Source organism: Zingiber officinale, unplaced genomic scaffold (genome assembly GCF_018446385.1).
Source record: "Zingiber officinale cultivar Zhangliang unplaced genomic scaffold, Zo_v1.1 ctg222, whole genome shotgun sequence".
Taxonomy (NCBI): Eukaryota; Viridiplantae; Streptophyta; class Magnoliopsida; order Zingiberales; family Zingiberaceae; genus Zingiber; species Zingiber officinale.
The window spans coordinates 118,475-140,316 of NW_024589898.1; the positions used below are offsets into that span (position 1 = coordinate 118,475).

A 21,842-nucleotide genomic window follows, 5' to 3' on the forward strand; every position below is an offset into this window, starting at 1 on the left:
AAATTACCATACAACAAATATTGATTTCTTAAATACAATGTCATAATATTATTATTTTTTAAAATCCAACATTGCAATATTAACATGGAATATAATCATGATTAACCAAAAAGGTAAAATGAAAAATAAATGTCATTTAAAAAATTTAAAAGCTACATATGTCTTTAAGAATTTTACAATTTTAAGTGTGCATTTTGATAATTGTCACATAAACCAGAGTAGATGATGAACTAATCGATATCATGCTAATAGGTCTTGGGTCTGATTCTATGATTTAATATGACGACTTAACCTTTTCTCTTACCGTGGTGGTAAGCAACTGTCCAAGCTATTGAGGGAGAGAGTTTTCTCCTACCAATAGGCAATAGTTGATGATGAACCAAATGACTTATAATCATTTACTTATGCCTTAATTTACAAAACCATTTCTTTATTTTATTTTTATCAATCCCATCAATTATTTAATATTTACACCGTGGGAACCAAAAGCCTAACTAACCTACGGGCTGCGGCAGTCACTTTAAAGCCATTGCAACCTACGGCGAAGGGCTTCGCCCGGCGCCGGCCGATCCCATCGCCGACGCCTTCTTCAACTCCTCTCTCGCGTTTTCAACCGACGTACCTGGATTCCTAGTTCTACTCTTCCCGCTGTCTCCTCCTCTTCCAACAGCCGGTGCCACTGCCTTCCAACCCCCGACCTCGTTCCGTAGCTCCTCCACCGCCTTCCTCAGCGCCACGTTCTCCGCCCGCATGGACTCCAACTCTCTCCTCACCGACGAACTTCTCTCCGGCGATTCGATGTCCTGTTCTTCGCTGGCACGCCCACTTGCGCTCCCGCGCTCGATCGAGATCTTGCTCATCGTTAGGAGTGGCAGTTTGCTGAGCGAAATGCCGCCGGCCGTTCTCGCGCCGATCGCGGCGCGGAGCTCGGGCGGTACTGTCAGCCCCCACTTGAACTTGAGGGCGGTATGCGCCCGAATCGGGAGGACGGTGCTCGCAGTGACCTCATACCCGGAGAGGAGTCCATGAATCCCGCTCGCGACGTCGTCGCTGGAGAAAAAACCGTTCGATTTCTTCTCGAAGTGGTTCTCCGCAATCGGCGCCTCGAACCCGTCGCCATTCGGGGTTGGCTTGGCCGGGATGGCGGCGGCTGTCGCAGAAGTGATGGTCTTCTTGACGGCGAAGTCCCCGATCTGAGGTTTGAAGCGCACAGAGAAGACGGGGCCGGCTCCTCCGGGGCAAGCGAGGAGGCCGAACTCGGCGGCCATGGAAAAGGGTGATCCTTTATCGGGAGAGCCGAGGGCGCCAAGGCCGGTCTTGAGGACGAGGGCGAAGGGGGAGGCAGGATCGTTGGGGCGATAGGCGAGGCGGAGGGAGGGACCGGAGGCGAAAGCGGTGGAGAGGTCGAGGCGGAGGTGGCGGGCGTCGTCGAGCGCGGAGCCGAGGCCGGAGACGAAAGGGAGTCCCAGGATAGTGATGGGGACCTTGGCCCGTACCAGGGGCTTGCCGTCGTCGCGGATTTTGAGCGACGCCTTCATCGTCGCCGGCGGCGATCTCGCAACGATTCGATCGATTCCCAAGATAGATCGAGGTTAGGGTTGGCAATTTGGGGAAATGGACGATGACAGGCGGCGGGTATTCTCTTTCTTTCCTTATTTTTTTTTGCCCTTTTTCTTTTCGTTCACGTTCTCCGTGTGATATCATAGAGAGCAACAGCCTTGTTGGGCCTTGTGGGCATTAGGCCGAAATGAATGTCGCAGCTATTGGGCCGCAGCGAATCTAATAGCTCAAGCATTCAGTATTCTCACTTTTTTTTTCCTCTCGCTGTCGAATTTACTAATCTCTCCCCCGCACTAAGGCGGCTAAGAAATTTAATCAACAATCAAGTTCTAGTCCACCAGGGAAATGATAATTAATGATTAAATGAATCAAACAGGGATATTTCTCACCTATAACATGTTCTTCGTTTCCACGATAATCATAATTTATTCAGTAAATACTTATATAACCGATTTTATGCACTGTAAAACTATCTTTTTGGAAGCATATAACCGATTTTATGCACTTTGATATTAACATGGTTAATTAAGATGTTACAATACGACACGATCTGAATCATGATCGAACTAGAAATTAAAAATGGTAGAAAATCGCAAAGAAACTTAATCAGATCGGCCGATGTCCGGAATTCGACCTCTTTATGAACTCCAAACACTCCTCGATCGCCTCCGAGTTGGATCGGCTGCACGACCTGCGCTCCACCGCCGCTCGGCGCCGGACTCCGGCTCTTCTGCCACCGGCGTCGTCGTCGTCGACGCCTCGCGGCCAACCGAAGAAGCCTCGTTTAACCACCCGCAGGCATCGCCGGAAGAGGAGGCAGAGCTTGAGTCGGGGCACAGAGATGCCTCCGATTAGGAAGCGGCCACGGCGGCACCAGCGTGAGCTCAGGCCAAGGCCGGTGCTTGTGCTATAGGGGAGGCGGCGGCGCCGACGACCGCGGAGGCCGATGTAGGTGACCTTCTCGTCCATTTAATTTCCAGCAGATTCATGAATTATAGTCAATGGCAGTAGGAGATCTATCTCTTGGCCTATACACATATGAATTAATAGCATCGCCTCGTCGTCGATGAGTAGTTGAGGGTATAAGTCAAAGATGCCCCCGGCACAGTTTTTATTTGGATAGGGTATTATTGTAATAAGTCACTTGACTCAGAGCTAGCAAAACGTTCCGTTATTTATCTTCTTTTATCCCATATGTATAATCTTGGATGGGTCTCCAATGTCTTCTCGGATGGGTCCAATAGTTAGCGCATGAGATGTTTTTATAATGAAATTTGGGGTTTGAATCTTGATAAAATCGAGATAAATATATCTCTTATGTGCTAGTCACTATTCTAAAAATTAATAATCGTCTATGATTTATCTCCTCTAATGTATTTGTGAATGAAATATTTCTATTTAAAAGGAGAAACAATGGTTTCTTCTCCATTAAAAAAAAGTAACTGATGATTAGATAATAGAAAATTTGAAATGATCCGATTAAATTTTACAAAACTTTTTCATGGACCTTCAGACTATATCGAGAAATACTTATGAGCGACTTAAAAAAATGTCGTCATCCAAAAATCTCGTTGACAGTATGCAACCAAGCGTCGTTCTTTCATCCCACAATCGATCGATGTGCTTTCGTTCTCTGTTGACTGATCGAGGGGCTTTTGTTCCGCAGCCGATTTTTGACCAATGCTTAATTAGAATTTCAAATCAATTAAGCCCATTGGATTTAATTTAAAACTCAATTTAATCAATTTACTTTAGAATTAGGTCCATTCGATTTCTCATGTCCTAAAAAACTTCTTAATTGTAGTCTCATTAACTCGAGTAAACATTCGCACATGCTCAAATTGACACTCACAGGAGCGTAGATCTTATACTCTTCCAGTCAACTGAACTGATAAATGTTACAGATTTCGACAACTCAAATAATTATGAGCATTAGAGGAAACTGATCACTGCAATCTATTTGCAAAATAGCTCATTCATATTCCTATTTGATCACTTGGAGAAAAAAACGAACTATCGACACAATAAACTTCACACCACCGCTCGCGGCTAGAACCTACGAAAACGCTCATAATTGTACAAGACGCTAGTTCTTGAAGAAAGTTGCTAGCAACTTGTGAAACTGAGGAAGAAGCTCACTGGGTGAAGTGTATCAAAGGATTTCTATTGAATTTGAAAGTATGGTATGGTTAATTCGAAACATTATGTTTTAAAAAATATCGATTTAATTGATGGTTTTAAAAGCCTAAATTCAATTAAACAAACTAAATCGAATAAATCAGTCAATTGTTATTGATCCCGTCTGAGAGCGAAAAAGATAACGTGCTGGGTAGATGGCTTTGATGTTGATCGTGCGAAGACTTTGAGCTAGCAAAAAATGACTTCGAACAACTTTGTCTGTCAAAAAGAACGTCAACAATTAGACAGGGAGGGGGTCCCAACATAGGCACTCTGATGCTTAGTCAGTGACCGGTTGAAGCAATGAACAGTAGTAAAATGAACCGTGGATGTGAGTGTTGTTTGTGTAATGTAAGCGTGTAAAATTATATCTACGTCTATAAATGAAGACTCTCTTTTATAGTGTTATTGTTTATCTGTGCACGAATCTCAATACATTATCAAAAAGGAATAGGCCATAAAGATGTTTTGACATATTTTTTAAAATGAACCCGTAATCTCTGTGCTATATAAAGTAGAAACTTCTAATATACAACTTACATAAGAGATATTCCTTAATTCTTTGACAACTATCACTAAAAATAACGGGAAGGAATGTTATACCGTTGGGTTAGAGTCCTTTAATATGCTTAGCTGGCAAGCTGTCCGAGCACCTTCTGTAATATGATTGGTTGTCGTTTTCAGAAATGACCAGGTCATATTCAATTAATGCTATTAGGGACTCGGTCCTCGCTTGACCTGTTTGGTCAATGAATCTGGTCGGTCCTAGTGTCCAACATGCCTAATTGGACCATAAGTCCGATCGACTAAACCACTTAGTCGGAAGAGTTGACCATGTTATCCCCGAGTGATGAAGAAGACTTGACTCTTAAAGATACTGACTTTGCTTGGGGCTTCACTAATACTGAAGGATTCAGAATTTGACCATCCCAAGAGTCCAATCAAATAACCACTTGACTGAGGGGCTCGACTATTCTACCCCTGAGTATTGACCTATATTTAACTTTAACGATAACATTAGTCAATTTTTTAGACTTTGCCTTGAGTTCAGGGGCCCACATCATTCACCATATCACTTATGTTATTAGCTGTCAATAAAACACATAACAATTAAATGCCATATTCGAATCGGAGTTTAAAATTCTTAAGTCATACGCTCATCGCTTGTCTAGAGAGTTGTTGATCAATTAACTACTTGACTAAAAGTCGATTGGTGGATTTCACTATCTAAGAATTTAATTATTTCAATTTTTAAACAATTTAATTAGCTAGCTTTTTATCAGTTGAATTGGCTCAGTTTTCATAGAGAAGTTCGGACGGTCTAGTTTGTTCTCTCTCTCTCACTCACACACACACACATAGAGAAGTTCGGACGTCTAGTTTGTTCTCTCTCTCTCACTCACACACACACACATAGAGAAGTTCGGACGGTCTAGTTTGTTCTCTCTCTCTCTCTCTCTCTCTCTCTCTCTCTCTCTCTCACACACACACATTCTCTCTCTCTCTCTCTCTCTCTCTCTCACACACACACACACAATCGATTCATGGCCATTGAACAAATAATTATAAAGCAGAGGACTAATTCATCATGTGGGATTAGTCTCTCAACATTATTCCCTTTAGTTGGCACCAGCTCACAAAAACATATATTTATTTTTCAATTATTAACTACTTTAATCTTATTTGAAGCTATATCACAGCTCAACAGAACCTTTTAGTGTAGAAAAAATTGTATGTTTTTTTGGTATTTTATATTAGTTATCCGGACAAACACTAAGCTTTGCTTTAAAGCTTTCGCAGCTTTTGATTAAAGGAAAGATCTCACACCTTTTTTTTTTTCTAGGTTTCTTTAGTCCCTTTCACTAACTAATTTTTATAAGAAAAACTATAAATATTTCGTATTAATTTTAATATGATCAATCAAGTTAAGTTAGACTCTGTATTATTTGATGTCTTATGTCTGAATGTACAGAGACTTAAGAACGTAAGAAATCAAGCAAAAGATGTGGTAGACAAAAAGGATGACACGAGAATTGAGTTGATGAACTTGGTGCATCCAAGGGATGAAAGGTTACGGAAGAGTACGTTGATGGAGCGAGGACACGAGCGGCGCTTCCAAGGGATGAGAAGTCGAAACATAAGTCTGCTCGAGGAGAAGGCTGGAGTTGGGTCCGAGTGAGCTCAACTCTGAAGGCGGAAGCATCACCTAAGCAAAGAAGATCAGCTAATGAGTCAATCTGCCTTAGGAAAGGTACCTTCAATGGCTTAGAAGGTACCTTCGACACTGTTCATGAAAAGCGCCTTCGACACTGTTCATGGAAGGCGCCTTCCAGTCTGTTAGAGGTGCCTTCAGATGACCATTGACCTAAGATAAAGTTTTATCTTCGGTGATAAAACTTCTCTCATAAAGACACCTTGAACCCAATTGAATGTGCCTTCAAACTTCGGATATAGTTTTTCATGGATTATAAAAAGACCCCTTGAGTTAGGAAATAGACAACAACTTCTATATTCAATTCCCAATTAATACTTGAGTTTTTCAAAGAGTGCAAGAGACTTCTTCGCTTTCAATAAATGAGATATTTTAATGATACATTATGACTTTCTTGGATTAATAATTGTCTAGATTATAACTAAGTAAAAAATCTCAGCATTCTTACTTATTATTTTTTAAGTTGTTATTTTTTCATATTAATTATTTTAATTAATTAATTAATTATGTTTATTAATCAAAATCTAAAGAACGAAAAAAGGATTATTTAATTTTTTATAAATAATTCATCCTTCTTTTATTGACGTCACCGCGACCAAATAAATTAGATTAGCACTGAAGTTATAACAGGAAAACAATATTAGAAAAGAAGTTTCACATGGATTAAGGAGGACATTCATATGCTCTCTAAACATGAACAAATAACAAAGACAATTGACCTTCGTAGGTTCGATCGAATACAATTGGAAAGGAACCTGGCCTAAGTCAACTTTAGTGATCTATTCAATATTGGAGCAGAAATAGTCATAAAAAGCTGCAATCACTCGTTGACAATTTATGAGGCTCGTCGTCCCTATGCAAACATTTACAACTAACGAAACTTCCAGCAAATTGTTAAAAGATTTACGTAGCTAACTTTTATCTGAATGGTTGGGAAATCAAAATTCCAAAGCTCTGCTTGGTAAATTGAAAAGTATCAGGTAAACGATGAATTTGGAAATTGAATAAGAAATAGTTTTGGCAGGTAAATGACGAGAGATGAAGGCATTGTGGTTGCAATTGAAAAATGATTTTTTTTTATAGGAACTTGAATAAACATAGAAGACTTTGCTTAAAAGTCAATGGTTGGTATCTATATTACTGGATGTGCAAGCCATCTCTGAACCATAAGCTGAACCCATTCAATGCCTACAGTTTGTTTCTATACTCTAATCATTTCTTTTTTATTATTATTATTTTTGTATTATTTTTCTTTTTGAAAGGGAGATTGAAGAATTGATAAAGTTGCGATTGTGTACAGTATATCCAATATGGGATTGTATTTTTTTTAAAAATAATAATAATAAGATAAATTCAATGCCCATGTTTTCTTTAGATTGTTTGTGATTGAAAATGCCCATGTTTTCTTTAGATTGTTTGTGACTGAAAATTCGATGTCAATGTTGAGTGCGCACAAAATATTGAAAACGAAAAAGAAAAAAAAACATTATGATGGAAATAGGAAAGCACAAAAGAAAATATTTAAAAATTGAAAGATATAGAAGTAGAAGGAGCTATACGGTTGTTAACCTTGGGATTGGGCGTGGACTGGCAGAGAAGTCAATGGGGAGCCGCAAGCCATTCTGGAAGTTCTCCATCCACGGCCACCGCTCAGCTCCTTCTCGCACCGACAAGTCGCCGACGGCCTTCCCAACGATGGCGGAGGCGATGCCTGTGGAGTTTCTCTGTCCCGTCTCCCGCACCCTTATGGCTGACCCCGTCATCGTGCCCCCCTCCGGACATACCTTCGAGCGCGCCTGCATCCAGGCCTGCGCCGACCTCGCCTTGTCCCCGCCGGGGCTATCCCTCGACCTCGACCCCGCCGCCCTCTGTCTCATCCCCAACGTTGCCCTCCGCTCCACCATCCTTGGCTGGTGCCACCGCTCCGGCGTGCCGCCCCCGCAACCCGTCCCCCCTGAAGCCGCCTACGCCCTCGTCCGCCGCCTCATGTCCCCTTCCTCCTCCTCAGGTAACCCGCCGCGCTCTCCTTATGTTTCCGGAGGGAGAGATCTGAGAGGGGAATTCGTCGGGCGATTCGCGTCGCTATCGGTGGAAGAAGCAGCTGAGGAGGAAAAAGATGATGCCTTTATGTCGCCGCCGGAGGTAACGGGAGCTGCCTCGAATTCCCGCGGCAGCAGATACGATGAAGAAGGGGAGGATTTTCGAGGTTCATCGGCGTACTACGACGCAAAAGTCGAGAGTTTCGGCAGCAGATCAACTAGATCGAACCAGAACCAGAACCAGAACCAGAATTTTTGGGAGTCGACGAACCCTAACGCAACTTCCAGGCAAGCTCCCGCTTCCTCCGTTCGGCATGATTCTTCCTCAGCCACTGAGGTCGTCGTCAAGGAATCGCCCAAAGAAACGCAACCACAAGCGCCGGCTCCTGATCTGCCTGCGTCTTCGGCCTCCGGTGCCAGCATCTCGGAAGAGGATTTGCTGAACAAATTTGGGGGTACGGAGCTGTCGGAGCAGGAATTCGGATTGGTGTTGCTCCGACAAGCTACCAGGGAGAGCGGGGAACAACGGATCACACTATGCAAACCTCGAATCCTCGCCGCATTGCGTTCCATGCTTCTCTCCAGCAGCGCCGCCGTTCAGAACAACGTCACCGCCGCACTTGTCAATCTTTCGCTGGAGCGTGAGAACAGGGCCCTTATCTTGAGGTCGGGCGTGGTGCCGCCGCTCGTGGAGGTACTCAAGAGAGGCAACCCGGAGGCTCGCGGCCATGCGGCCAGTTTGATATTTAGTCTCTCCCTCGCGGAGGACAACCGGGCGGCGATCGCCGTGCTTGGAGTCATCTCGCCGTTGCTCGACCTCTTCTGCGTCCCCGCTGCCGATGCGACCCACGCCCGTCGCGACGCCGGGATGGCGCTTTACTATCTGTCCCTCAACGTCGCCAACCAGACCAAGATCGCGCGAGCTCCGGGGGCGGTGCGCTCGCTGCTCGCTGTTTCCATGGAGAAGGATGCAGAAGCTTCGGCGCAGGGGCCGGGACTTGCGAGGCTGGCGCTGATGGTGGTGTGCAATCTGGCAGGGTGCAACGAGGGGCGGGCAGCGCTGATGGATGGCGGGGCAGTCGCGGCGGTGGTGTCCCTTATGAGATCGCCCGCCACGGCCGCAGAGGAGGAGTACTGCGTGGCGGCGCTCTATGGGATGAGCCGCGGGAGTCTCCGGTTCCGCGGTCTAGCCAGGGCGGTGGGGGCGGAGCGGGTGCTGATGCAGATAGCGGAGAGCGGCGAGGGTGACGTGAGGCGGGAGATGGCGAAGAAGGTGCTGAGGGCGATGCGGGGCGAGGAAGACAACGAGTACACCACATCTTCGTCGGCGCCGACGTTCCCGATGGGCGGAGACAGTAGCGTGGTGTCGGAAGGCATGATGTCGATTCGCCGACGTCCCAACCACTACAACAACGCACCGCGCTTGAACTCGGCCGAATTCTAACCGAGTTAGGACGAATCGTTCTTCTGCACCTTTTTTTTTTCAAAAAAAAAAAACATTTTAGCTCTTAATTTGCCTTTTTTGTTTTTACAATTAAGATAGGCTCATTGGTGTCTTTTGTTTGTATAATGTATACTATGGTTGCTGCTATTTCTTTTTATTATTATTTTTTTGAGTCGTTTGGAAATTTGAGTCTAATTGTTTAAACGTGTGAAAAATTCCCTTATAAAGAGTGAATAAGAAAATGTAGACAATTTCTTCCTTGGTTACTAGTCTAATATGCAGTATGTACTTAAATTTCCTCTACAAGGTAATACCTATGGACATTTTTGCAGATCCGACTCTAACGACCATAGAGGGGGTGCAGTAAAGACCTAACAACATTCGAGGAGATCACATCAACATGTCAAACGGCAATAAAGAGGCACCTGCCAAATGGAATTCGTAGATCTGTGTTAACAAAGAAGATGCGAAAAATTTCCAATAGTTGATTTCATGTACCAGCACTATCGAAAGGTTCAACACCGTCGAAGAACAGAAGAGTCACCTACGGCCAAACTCAGTCAGTGGTTAAGTTGAGTTTGGGTGTTTTTAGAACAAATCATTCGAAGCGAACGAATAATACTTGTGATAACCTTATATACTAAACCTATTTAATATTATCCCTTTGAGAAAGATCCTTCACAATCATCTAATACTTTAAAGATCCAGATTAATTCTGCACGTGAAAGTTCGGTGCAGAGAACAGTTTGGTGAATGACATGCATTTTTTTTTTTCCAACAATGGTTCTGCAAGGACGAGTTCCGAACATCTTACTGGCAGTGGCAAGGTATAATCATATATGTACCATTTCATCTGGTAGCTCTCCCTCTTCCCTATCATCTTCATCGGCAGGAATTTCTGTGATCTCATTCACCGCCTTGCTTCTTAGGCTTTCATCCAACAATTCACATGTTTCTTTAGGCTTGTCCGGAAAGTCCTCAGTAACAGCTGATTCATCTAGAGATGGATTTTGCTGGTCGCTGGCAAAAGATTCCTCTGCCATGCTATCCAAAATCTCTTCCATTACCTGATCCACTTCAATCTCCTCAGAGGTTGGATGCAATACAGATGGAAAGGAAGCTTCAGTTGTTTCAACATCTACTGCTGAGGGCAAGACGGCTTGTTCATTGCTTATATCTTGGGTCAGGTCTTGCAACCCATCTGTATATTTCGATTTCTTTAAAGGTGGCACCACGTCGGCACCAAGTTCATCTCTTGTAGCATCGACAAGATCTTTTTGCAATGTTTTTAAGGCTGGATGTTTACGATCAGTAGGCGCAACTTGTGCTGATGAAGTGGGACCGTACATTTCATCAGAGTCCATTTCCTTTAGCGGAGCTCCAGCATCAGCACCGAGATCTCTAGGAGCAACATCTTCATTCTCATTGGATGTCGAGGCAATATTTTTGCAGCCAGAAGATGCAGGGTGCCCAAACAAATTGTCACCAGAAGATTCATGCTCGTGGGATGTACCAGTTTTCTCGTCTTCTGTTAGTGAAGAACCCTCCACCCCAGATGTTCCGCCATCAGCTTGAGGCTCTTCGGGCGGCCGCGCAAGACGAGGACGAACTATCCTTCTTCCTACTATCCTTCGAGCACTAGAAGTCGGTTGAACCACAGCAGAATCTTTCTCCTTTTCCACAGTAGGTTTAACTTGAGGAATCAAGGGCCTGGTTGGCTGAGTAGCAACTCGTCGTCCTATGAATATATAACCCTAATCAGCAACAGGTCTTTTAGAGGAGATGTTAAATCGTAGACAGAACCTGCAGTAGCAATTGATGCATCCACAGACACTGTATCGGTTGCTGCGGTAGGCCCCACATCAGCAATGGAACCTGGGGCAGTTTCAAGCTGAACGGTAGCTTGAATGTATCGATCAAACTGTTCGCTCAATGTGGTCTCTGACGGAAGTTGAGAAGTAGTTCCTCCGCTAGACTGGAAGATAATCAATGGCAAATATCAAAAGCAATGCATAAATTTAGAACTCATAGCATATAAGGTTTCTCATCTCTATGCGCATGAAAATCATACAAGTCTTCCACAGTCAAAAAAAGTAAAGCTCTGACAAAACTTGGGTAAAAGGAGTCATAAAATTGATTTGTGCTTTGATTGGAATGAGGCCTTAGAAAATTCTGTGAAGGTCGACTCCATCCAAGTTTTGTTCACATATTGGCTATAGAAGAGGCTTATGAACTGTACCTTCAATGCCTCGGCAGCAAGTTTGTGCCTTAAAAATTCCTCAGATAATGCTTTCTTTTCCTGCAATTTGTCATGAAAATCATTGGTGATCAGTTGATGAAAAGAATCCAGGAGATTGGATCTAATATATCAGGTGGCATATGTCCCATTTAGATGAGAAATTCGACTCGTCAACTCATGAAGCTTACCTACTAGTTCAGAATGCCTAAGCTCAAATTAATAGTAAATGGCACGTCTAAAAGCTTAGAAGGTGCCACAATTTCCTCAGTTTGATAATCCATCAAAATCCAAAGTCAAACTTCTAGCCCAAAAGCATCCCTAATTAGTGGTATGTGAGACACAATGTTGGTCACACTATCATGTGGGCAATCCTTTCCAACATCTATGTCTATGATTACCTCTACTTTGATACTAATCTATGACCCACTTATATGAGACACTTGTTAGTCCAACCACTAGCTCAAAAGGCTTAAATCCAAAGTAATAATACTTCAGTCATCTGAGCTTGTAAAGTTTTTTTTTTGTTAGCTTACAACTCACTATGTGACTAAATTGAGTGTTAGATATCAGAGCTAGCAGCCCACTAATTTAAAATAGAAAAATTAGATGTCTTTTACGGCAATGGATGAATCTCATCAGAATTCACCTTACTGATTTTCTGAATAAGTTCAAAAATTGTCTTCTCTGTGCTTTCCCGTTTTTGTTTCTGCTTCTTGTTCTCGTCCCTCTCTCTTTCCAATGTTCTCTCTAAGATCTGATAATTGAAGTCAGAGTCATATCATCAATTAGAAGTCTCAATCTTCAGAATAAATCACAAACCTGTATTCTAGTGTCCTTTTCCTTAGTAGCCTGTTTAATTGATGTCTCAACTGAGGTTTTTTGACCTATTAAAAGTTTGACCAAATTAGCATGCTGAGTTGAGTTAACAAGCAAAATTTATATGGTGTTTACCTGATTTAAAGTCATCTATCTCTTTTAGAAGAACCATTTTTTCCTGGTTCAGTTCCTCCTTCTCCTTCATTAAATTATCGTTTCTCTTCTGAAGGAAGAAATATAATAATTATAGTATGACTACAATCAAAGAATAAAGATTCCAGAAAATAGCCATAGAACACTTGTAAAATATTAACACAGAGTATGTAAAGGATAGTATAGGAGAAAATATAACCTTCAGAACAGACATAATTTTCTTTTGTTTTTCATTTTCTAGCTTGATAGTTCCCTGAAATATTCATAATTACATGGCATTAGTATTCAGATAGACACAAACCACACAGGATGACAGAAGGATATTTGGTGATTTACTTGGGCTTGAACAGCATTATTAACTCTCTTCTCCTGTTCAGCTAAATCAAGTTGACATTTAGCAAGACTTTGGTCCAAGTTGGCTATGGTTTCTTGTTTCTCTGACAGAAGCTTCTTTGTCAGTTCAATCTCCGTCTCAGATTTCCTCAAAAACACCTAACCATAAAAAACAGAAGGTAAAATGGATGAAAATAAAATTATTTAGATAAAGAAAACAACAGCATCCCAAATGAGCAGATCATCCTATGGTGAAAATTTGCGCAGATGAATAAAGTTGTAAAAGATCAAAGTCTGGAGAGTGCATCATTTGTCATCATAGTCAGGTGCTAATCAAAATTGTTTACCATATCATACATATACTATAGGATCGAAAAGAATTTAGATATCTCCACAATGGTATGATATTGTTCACTTTGGGTCTAAGTCCTCATGGTTTTGCTCTTGGGCTCTATCCAAAAGGCCTCATGCCAATGGAAATATCTTTTCTCTTATAAACTCATGATCTTTCCCATGTGTTTTCAATGTGAGACTATGTTTGCAACCTTGCAATCCTAACAATCCCCCCACCCTCCCCCTCAAATAAAGGACCACAGGCTTCCCACAGATCCTCGACCCACCAGGTCTTCCTGCCCCTCGGTCCACCCGACCTACTAACCGCAACTAGGACTTCCTACCTGATGTCTGGTCCTCTTGATCCGAACATAGGAGCCCCCACTTTCTTTGTTCGAGGTAACCTTCTGGCAGTCCGGGCTCTGATATCAATTGTAGAATCGAAAAGAATTTAGATATCTCCACAATGGTATGATATTGTCCACTTTGAGCCTAAGCCTTCATGGTTTTTCTCTTGGGCTCTATCCAAAAGATCTCATGCCAATGGAGACATCTTTTCTCTTATAAACTCATAATCTTTCCCATGTATTTTCAATGTGGGACTATGTTTGTAACCTTGCAACCCTAACAATTTTGACTTTGATTGAACCAACCTCAACACCTGAAATGATTAGATTTTTTTTTTACAAGTGGATTGACACCCCAACCACGATCTGATACCATGTTAAATTGATTGGCTAACCACTATTCTCAAAAGGTCAAGCTGTTAGAAAAAGGGCGTAATTTATATATTTATATTGTTAATAACGACCTTAAAAGAATCATCTAACAAGTTGATTAAAGCAAAAGTAGCAACATAGACAAAAAAAAAAAAAAAACTTGCCTTCAGCTTCTCTCGTTCATCTTTCATCTTTTCATACTCCACAAGATCAATATTCTTGTAACATTCAGCTAACTGCAACATGAAAAGAAGATTCCATACACAAATATTTCTCACATTTTCTCATAATTAATGTTTTGGGATATACAGCACCTCAGAAATTCTAATATTTAAATGGTCTATCTGTGTCCTCAACACATCAACCTCTTTCTGGGAAGCATCGTACTGCAATTGTTTCTCCCTTAAAAGATTTTCAAACTTTTCAGCATCTACTCTAGCTTTTTGTGCTTCATTGAGATATCTCTGTGCAAAATCAAGAAAATTTTTCATGTGAAAGATTCCTAGCAGAGAAATCTTGATTTTATTTCAGCCATCATGAACCTCAAGACTTTGATTAGATGTACATAAATCAAGATGACACACAATACCCAACACCAACAGGATAGTAGCAATTGCAATGTATGTTTTACCGAACCTGGAATTCCTCGAAGTTGTGCTTATTCTCTTCACGAAGCTGCACGTTGCTTTCACGAAGCAAATTTATTTCTCTTAACTGCATGGAGTAAATATCATTCAAAATGAGATTAACAACAAGCAACCAATGCTAAATCCACCTACAAACTAAATATGGTAAAAGAATGCCGAAGTTTAAAATTGTTACCTGAATCAGCAGAGCCTTCAATTCTTCATCTTTTAACAATAGTGCTCTATCATTCTCACGTTTAGATTGAAGCAACTCTTTAGCTGTCTCAGAAGCCTTAAGTGCAGTTTCAAGCTAGGGAATTAAAATGGTAATTTAGATAAATAAAGAACCTATTTTTATTGAAAGCATTCAATATTAAGAGCATAACAAGAAAAAAAAACAAAAATCATAAACCTACAAGATTTAGAGTATGTCAATAGTAAATAAAATTCGAAGATGGATACACTTGGTCTAATATATCCAATAATTCTATGGACCAGATAAGTTGTTAAAAACTAGTTATTTGTTAAATGATAAGATGAATTCTACTGAGTCAAGGCAGAGTGCTTTTGTTTCTACAATTAGAAACACAGAAGCTGAACCCAAATCCAATTGAAGATGGGAAAAAAAGTTGCCAAGGTTCTTTAAAATACTTGATAAAATAAACTAAGAGCTCAAACAATTCATAATTCTGAGACCAGCTACTCTAGAATGAGAATGTTAAAATGGTTGAAAATCAACGATTAAAAGATCTTATTTAAGCTAATACCTATTATCTCCAAATGTTGATTATTCCACAGGATGTCAGGTTTCTAACAAACTTAGATTAATTGAGGCCCAGGAGGTCCAGTTCATAACGTTCTTGTGCCATTATCCCATCATATTGACTTAGCATACTGAATCTCTCCTCTCTTCCAACATAAAACTGAATACAATAGTAATGGTAGCAACTTGCTGTCACTGAAACCAATTTTGTTTATAATCAGAATTCAGAAAGTGTTCTGAATGTTGAGAGTTTAAATGATTAAACTGCAATATTGCTACATGGAAACAGATCCATAGAATATATACACACCTCTACTTATAACTTCTAACAATAAAATGACAAATGTAAAATTAACACCATCATAAAAACACTTAATTTATACAAAAGATAGCCTAAAAAATAATATTTATATTCAAAGAATTATTAGATCATACTATCATCTTTGAAAGAGTACAGATTTAGAAGAATATGTGTGCATATATGTGGGTTTTGAGAGGAAAAACAGGGTACATCTTATTCATGGATAAATGTAGTATAAATACACAAGGTATTACCTAAAATAAGAAGCTAAATACAGAAATCCTAATTAATAGGAAACTAATTGCGTGATTGATAACTAATTACAAAGAATAGCTATAAATACAAGTTATTAACATATCTAGCAGAATATTAGAATCATCTAAATTATGATAGTTTGATTTTCCACACTCCCCCTCAAACTATGCGATAGATACTCATTAAGCCGGCCCTGAGAATAAGTTCACCAAAGGTGGATCTGACTAGAGTCTTGGTGAGAATATCCACAACTTGTTGATGAGAAGGGGCATAGTTCATCAACACACTCTTATCTTGTATCTTCTCATTGAGAAAATGCCAATCAATTTCAACATGTTTTGATCGATCATGTTAGACAAGATTCTTAGTCATTGCCATAGCTGACTGATTGTCACACATCACCTGTATAGGACCTTGGAAACTAATTCTGCGCTCTTTTAACAATCATTTTAACCATATTCCTTAACAAATGCCTTGAACTAAGGCTCAAAATTCTACCTCAGCACTACTACGAGCAACTACTGACTGTTTCTTGCTGCGCCAAGTGACCAAATTTCCCCATACGAATGAACAATAACTAGATGTTGACTTTCGATCACTCTGAGATCCTGCCCCGTCAGCATCTATAAAGATTTCCACTATCGATTTGTCGTTTTCTTAAAGAAAAGTCCTTTTTCAGGATCTCCCTTCAAGTATCTTAAGATTCTATGAACAACCTTCAAGTGATCGACTGAAGGATTGGTGAGGAACCGACTAACACAACTCACTGCATAACTAATATCTGGCCATGTGTGAGTGAGATAAATCAATTTACCTACTAGGCGGTGATACTGCTCCCTATCAACAGTTTCTTCTTTTGTTCTAGCCTCCAATTTGACATTAGGATCCATAGGTGTTTCCGATGGACGACAACCACTCATACCAATTTCACGAAGTAAGTCTAACACGTATTTGTGTTGAGAGACTGATATTCCTTGACGAGATCTACCAACTTCCATACTAAGAAATATCTTAGAAGTCCTAGGTCCTTCATCTCAAATTCCTTGGATAGGACATTTTTAAGTAGTTTTATTTCCTCTTCATTGTCTCCCGTGAGTACTATATCATCGACATATACAATTAGAATGATCACCTTACCATTGGGGCCATGCTTAACAAACAATGTGTGATCGGCTTGGGATTGATAGTAGCCTTCCAGCTTCAGGACCTTGGAAAACCTCTCGAACCACGCCCGCGGTGACTGCTTGAATCCATACAGATTTCTTTACACTCTTTCCCTCTTGTCTGACCATTCTCAAATCATGGTGGAATTTTCATATATACTTCTTTAGCTAAATCCCTGTTTAGGAATGCATTTTTCACATACAGTTGAAATATTGGTCATTCTTGATTTACGATGCAAGATAGGAGAACTCTTATAGTATTAAACTTGACAACTGGAGCAAAAGTCTCAAGATAGTCAATCCTGACTGTGTGAATCCTTTTGCAACTAAACACGCCTTAGATCGATCAACACTTCCATCTGCCTTATGTTTCACGGAAAAAATCCATTTACATCCAAAAACTCTCTTCCCAGGTGGTAGTGGTGTGAATATCGAAGTTTCATTCACCATTAGAGCCCGATATTCTTCAAGGACAGCAATATGCCTTGCAGGACTTTGTTGGGCTTCAAATACATCAGGATTTGGATTTTGTATAGTGTTGACACAAAAGCTCTAACTTCAGTGAGAGACTGACATATGAAAGATAATTCTGAATTGGATGCATTGTGTAGGATTTGGTACCTTTCCGAAGATCAATTGGTAGATCCAAATTGGAGATAGAATTATCTAGTGATTTAGAATCCACGAGCTCTGACTGTGGACTAATTGTCGGTTCAACCTGTGCTATTTCGTTTGTCACTAGATTTAGAGTTGTCTCCTGGTTGTGCTCAGTCTGTTCGAGGTGTTTTCTCCTCGTGTAAACTTTAATAGACTTATATGGAAGATTGAACTAAGTGGACCATCTGAAGGCTGAAGTTGGACAGCAGATTGGTCGACCAAAGGTGGTTGATTATTAGTAGGTTGCTAAGACAAAAGCAGTAGTGTCAATGAGGAGGATCAGCTCCAATTCTGAGATTCATGTGTATGACTCTCCTCCTGAATTTCAGAATTGGAGAAGAATGGACTTCTTTAAAAAAAAATGACATTCATGGTAGTGTAGAATTTATGGGTTATAGGCGATAAGTATTTGTAACCCTTTTTATTCAAGGAGTACCCAATGAACACACATTTAATTGCACGTTCATCAAATTTACCTCTATTATGGGGGTAGACATGGACAAAGACAGTATAACCAAAGATTTTTATCAGAATTTTTGAAATAAGATGAGAGTTTGGGTATAGGTGGACAAGGGCTTAGAGTGGTGTTTGGAAGTTGATGACACAAGAAGGCATCCTATTTATCAGATAGGTTGCCATAAGAACAGCTCCACCCCAAAATCTTTTTGGGGGCATTAGCTTGAAACAACAGGGATCGGGCTACTTCTAATATGTGATGATTTTTGCGTTCAGCAATCAAGTTTTGTTGAGTTTCTACACAGGAACTTTGATGTACAATGCCATGGTCGTTCAAAAATGGACCAAGATTGGAATTAAAGAAGTCATGGGTATTGTCAGACTTGAAAACTTGGATATCTGTATGGAATTGGTTCTTAATCATTACATGAAAGTTTTTAAAAATGTTGCTGGTTTTAGATTTATCTTTCATAAGGAATGCCCAACTTATTCGGGTATGATCATTGACTAATAGTAAGAACCAACAAGCCCCAGTGTGATTTGGTATTTTATTAGGACCCCAAATATCCCTATGAATAAGGGAAAACGGATGAGACGGATTATATGTAATAGGGGAATATGTGCTACGAGTATGTTTAGAGAGTTGGCAAACATAAATGAATTTGTTTTGTTACTAATGAATAATGATTGGAACAGATGCTTTAGGTACATAAAATTTGGATGGTCTAATCGATAGTGTCATAACATAATGTTACTATCTTTATTGGAATGAAAACAAGTCTTAAGATACTTGATTGGTTGACACTGAGAGCTGAGTTGTTTACCAATGAGAGGATTGTTTGCTTTAAAGAGATATAATCCGGAACAGAGTTTAGCACTGCCAATCATCTTCCCTGAATCCAATGCTTGAAAAACACAAGATTGAGCAAAAAATTTAGTCTCACAATTAAGGTCAGAATTAAATTTACTTACAGAGAGCAAGTTACAATCTAATTTTGGGACATGGTGTCAGGCGTAACTTCCAAAGACTTTGGATTGTGACCCATTAGCTATATGTACAGTCTGAGAACCATAATATGGAACAAATGTAGTGAATAATCTTCTATCACCTGTCATATGGTCGGAGACGCCAGAGTAGACTATCCAAGAGGAGGATGGGTGCTGATTTGTTACATGAAAGGCAAAATGGTCAGTACCTTGAGAACCTTCAGCGGCTGCTATAGTGACTTGACTGTATTGGCAGTGACTTGAGACTTGAAGATATGCCTGAGAGCATCCATTTGTTCCTTGGTGAAGGGAGAACGTTTTGGCACATCAACAGTAGTAGTATTACCTCGATAGTCATACTTTCGCGTAGGCTTCCACTTTGCTGGCTTGCTGTGCAAATCCCAGCAAGTCTCTCATGGTTTCTCGCAATGTTCACATCGTGGTCGTCCTCTTTGTGTAGCAGAATTTTGAGGCTGTTTTCGAGCAGCAAGAGATGTGAATTCTTCTATGGCAGTAGCTAAGGCAGAAGACTCAGACAAAAGTGTCTCGATTGGAGTTCCCATCATGATCCTTTTCCGACTTTCTTCACGACAAACTTCAAAAAATACCTCTCGAAGATTAGGGAGTGGTTTCACGTTGAGAATTCAGCCACGCACCTCATCGAGAGACTTGTCTAGTCCCATAAGAAATTTAAATACCTGTTTAGTCTCAATAATCTTCTTGAAGTATGCGGCATCGTCAGTACACTTCCACTCATGAGATTCAAAATGATCCAATTTTTGCCCAAGCCTTGCCAATGTGAAGAAGAAGGGATCAACTTGGTGTAGGTCTTGAAGAGTGCTTTCGACGTGGAATAACTCTATGGTGTTGTCGCTGATTGAGAATGTTTCACGAGCAGCATCCCAAATTTCTTTCACTGATGAATAGAGGAGAAAGTTTTCTCCTATTTCGGTGATCATGGAACAGATGAGCCATGACATAACAAGATTGTTTTTTGTTTTCCAATTTCTGATATTTGGATCACCAACAACAGGTTCGACGGCTGCCCCCGTGAGATAGTCATCGCGGCCACAGTCGATCACAAACATCATCATGGACTTGGACCATTGAAGATAATTGTGGCCATCAAGTTTGTGACCGATGTTAAGGGCAAAGGAGGAATCAACTGGTGTTTGTGAACTGCTTGGTATATGGGAAGAAACATGAGGGTTTGTGACAGATGAATCGTCGGAGGTTTGGTTGGAATAGGCCATGAAGACTGAGACAAACGATTAGAAGGAGAAAGGGGCATTATGGCTGCAGAGGAGAAGACGCTGGCACTGCAAAGGAGAAGACGCTGGCGCTGCAAAGGAGAAGATGACGATGTCGTTGCAGAGGAGACGTTACAGTTTAGGGCTGCAGTCATTACAGTGGGTCCTAGGTTAACCTAGGCGCTGATACTATGTTGTTTTTGAAAGGAAAAACAGAGTACATCTTATTCATGGATAGATGTAATATAAGTACACAAGGTATTACCTAAAATAAAGCTAAATACAGAAATCCTAATTAATAGGAAACTAATTGCGTGATTGATAACTAATTACAGGGAATAGCTATAAATACAAGATATTAACATGTGTAGCAGAATATTAGAATTAACTAAATTAGGATAGTTTGATTTTCCACAATATATATATATATATATATATATATATATATACAAGAATGTTACCCTGCTTACGTTATGGTACTCACAAGGTGAACACCAAGTATATTTTTTTTAGAGCTTAGGGTTTAGTCTTTAGAATTTAGGGTTTGGATGTTACCCTACTTGTTATGGTGCTCACCTTGTGAGCACCAAGTATATTTTTTTTCTTTATTTGTTTTAGAGCTTAGGTCAAGGTGAGCACCATAAGGTAAGTAGGGTATCAAGACTCTCTCTCTCTCTATATGTATATCTATATAGACAATATTTGAAGGTAGAACCAAAAAAAGGAACAGTGAACATAACATACTTGAGTTTGATGGCGTAACTTTTCCTGCTTTAACAGGATTATCTCAGTCTCTGCCTGCATAACTTTTGTTTATCATGATACAAAACTAAAATCATAATTAAATGTATTAAAAAAAAGTCCACTTACTATTTCTTTTGATCGGCGAAGATAGCTGATAACAGTATGCAAATCACTCTCTGCTTTTGAATCTACAGTTTGGGAGACAATTCCAGCAGAATTATGTCCCTTTTCACCAAATCTGGCATATAGAGACTCCAGCTGACTGTGTAATATTTTGTTCTGATAGAAAAAGGGTAAATGCATCAAAACTATCGGCAATAAGATATCTCAATAAAATAGGGAATGATATTTAATTCTAAGGTACTCAAACTTGGATATCCGGTACGGACATGAATCTGTGAGAAATATATATTTTTTTCCAAAATAAGAGCATGGGAACTCACTAGAAAAAGTATCAGATTTTGGACACATACAGGGATAATGTAAACCATAGAATTAATTATGACATATTTTAGTCATTATAATAAAGATTTATAATTATGAAAAATGATAATAAAATAAATCAGTTACAAGTTAAATAGCTAGTGATACTAATATACTATACTGTACACAAC

At 40.3% G+C, this 21,842-nt stretch overlaps 3 protein-coding genes across 3 annotated transcripts in view; 1 reads left to right on the forward strand and 2 right to left on the reverse strand.

The window, feature by feature from the left end:
• Positions 1-536: 536 nt before the first annotated feature.
• Positions 537-1,538, reverse strand: LOC122036831. Its single transcript, XM_042596251.1, has one exon. It carries the CDS (start codon positions 1,536-1,538, stop codon positions 537-539), a length of 1,002 nt encoding a protein of 333 aa, XP_042452185.1.
• A 5,928-nt stretch (positions 1,539-7,466) lies between these two features.
• Positions 7,467-9,899, forward strand: LOC122036830 (U-box domain-containing protein 41-like). Its single transcript, XM_042596250.1, has 2 exons — positions 7,467-9,437; positions 9,766-9,899. The coding sequence occupies exon 1, from the start codon at positions 7,553-7,555 to the stop codon at positions 9,431-9,433; it is 1,881 nt and encodes a 626-aa protein (XP_042452184.1). The 5' UTR covers positions 7,467-7,552; the 3' UTR covers positions 9,434-9,437; positions 9,766-9,899.
• LOC122036829 (nuclear-pore anchor-like) overlaps positions 9,899-21,842 on the reverse strand; it is a 71,108-nt gene continuing 59,164 nt past the window's right edge. Inside the window, exons 35-48 of the mRNA XM_042596249.1 lie at positions 21,355-21,507; positions 21,229-21,282; positions 14,849-14,962; positions 14,663-14,740; positions 14,341-14,490; positions 14,191-14,262; positions 12,978-13,133; positions 12,841-12,894; positions 12,624-12,711; positions 12,492-12,556; positions 12,319-12,426; positions 11,673-11,732; positions 11,237-11,408; positions 9,899-11,171 (exon numbers count right to left, since the gene is read on the reverse strand). Of these exons, the coding sequence (XP_042452183.1) occupies positions 10,267-11,171; positions 11,237-11,408; positions 11,673-11,732; positions 12,319-12,426; positions 12,492-12,556; positions 12,624-12,711; positions 12,841-12,894; positions 12,978-13,133; positions 14,191-14,262; positions 14,341-14,490; positions 14,663-14,740; positions 14,849-14,962; positions 21,229-21,282; positions 21,355-21,507 (2,229 nt within the window). The 3' untranslated portion in view covers positions 9,899-10,266. The remainder of the gene's footprint in view (positions 11,172-11,236; positions 11,409-11,672; positions 11,733-12,318; positions 12,427-12,491; positions 12,557-12,623; positions 12,712-12,840; positions 12,895-12,977; positions 13,134-14,190; positions 14,263-14,340; positions 14,491-14,662; positions 14,741-14,848; positions 14,963-21,228; positions 21,283-21,354; positions 21,508-21,842) is intronic.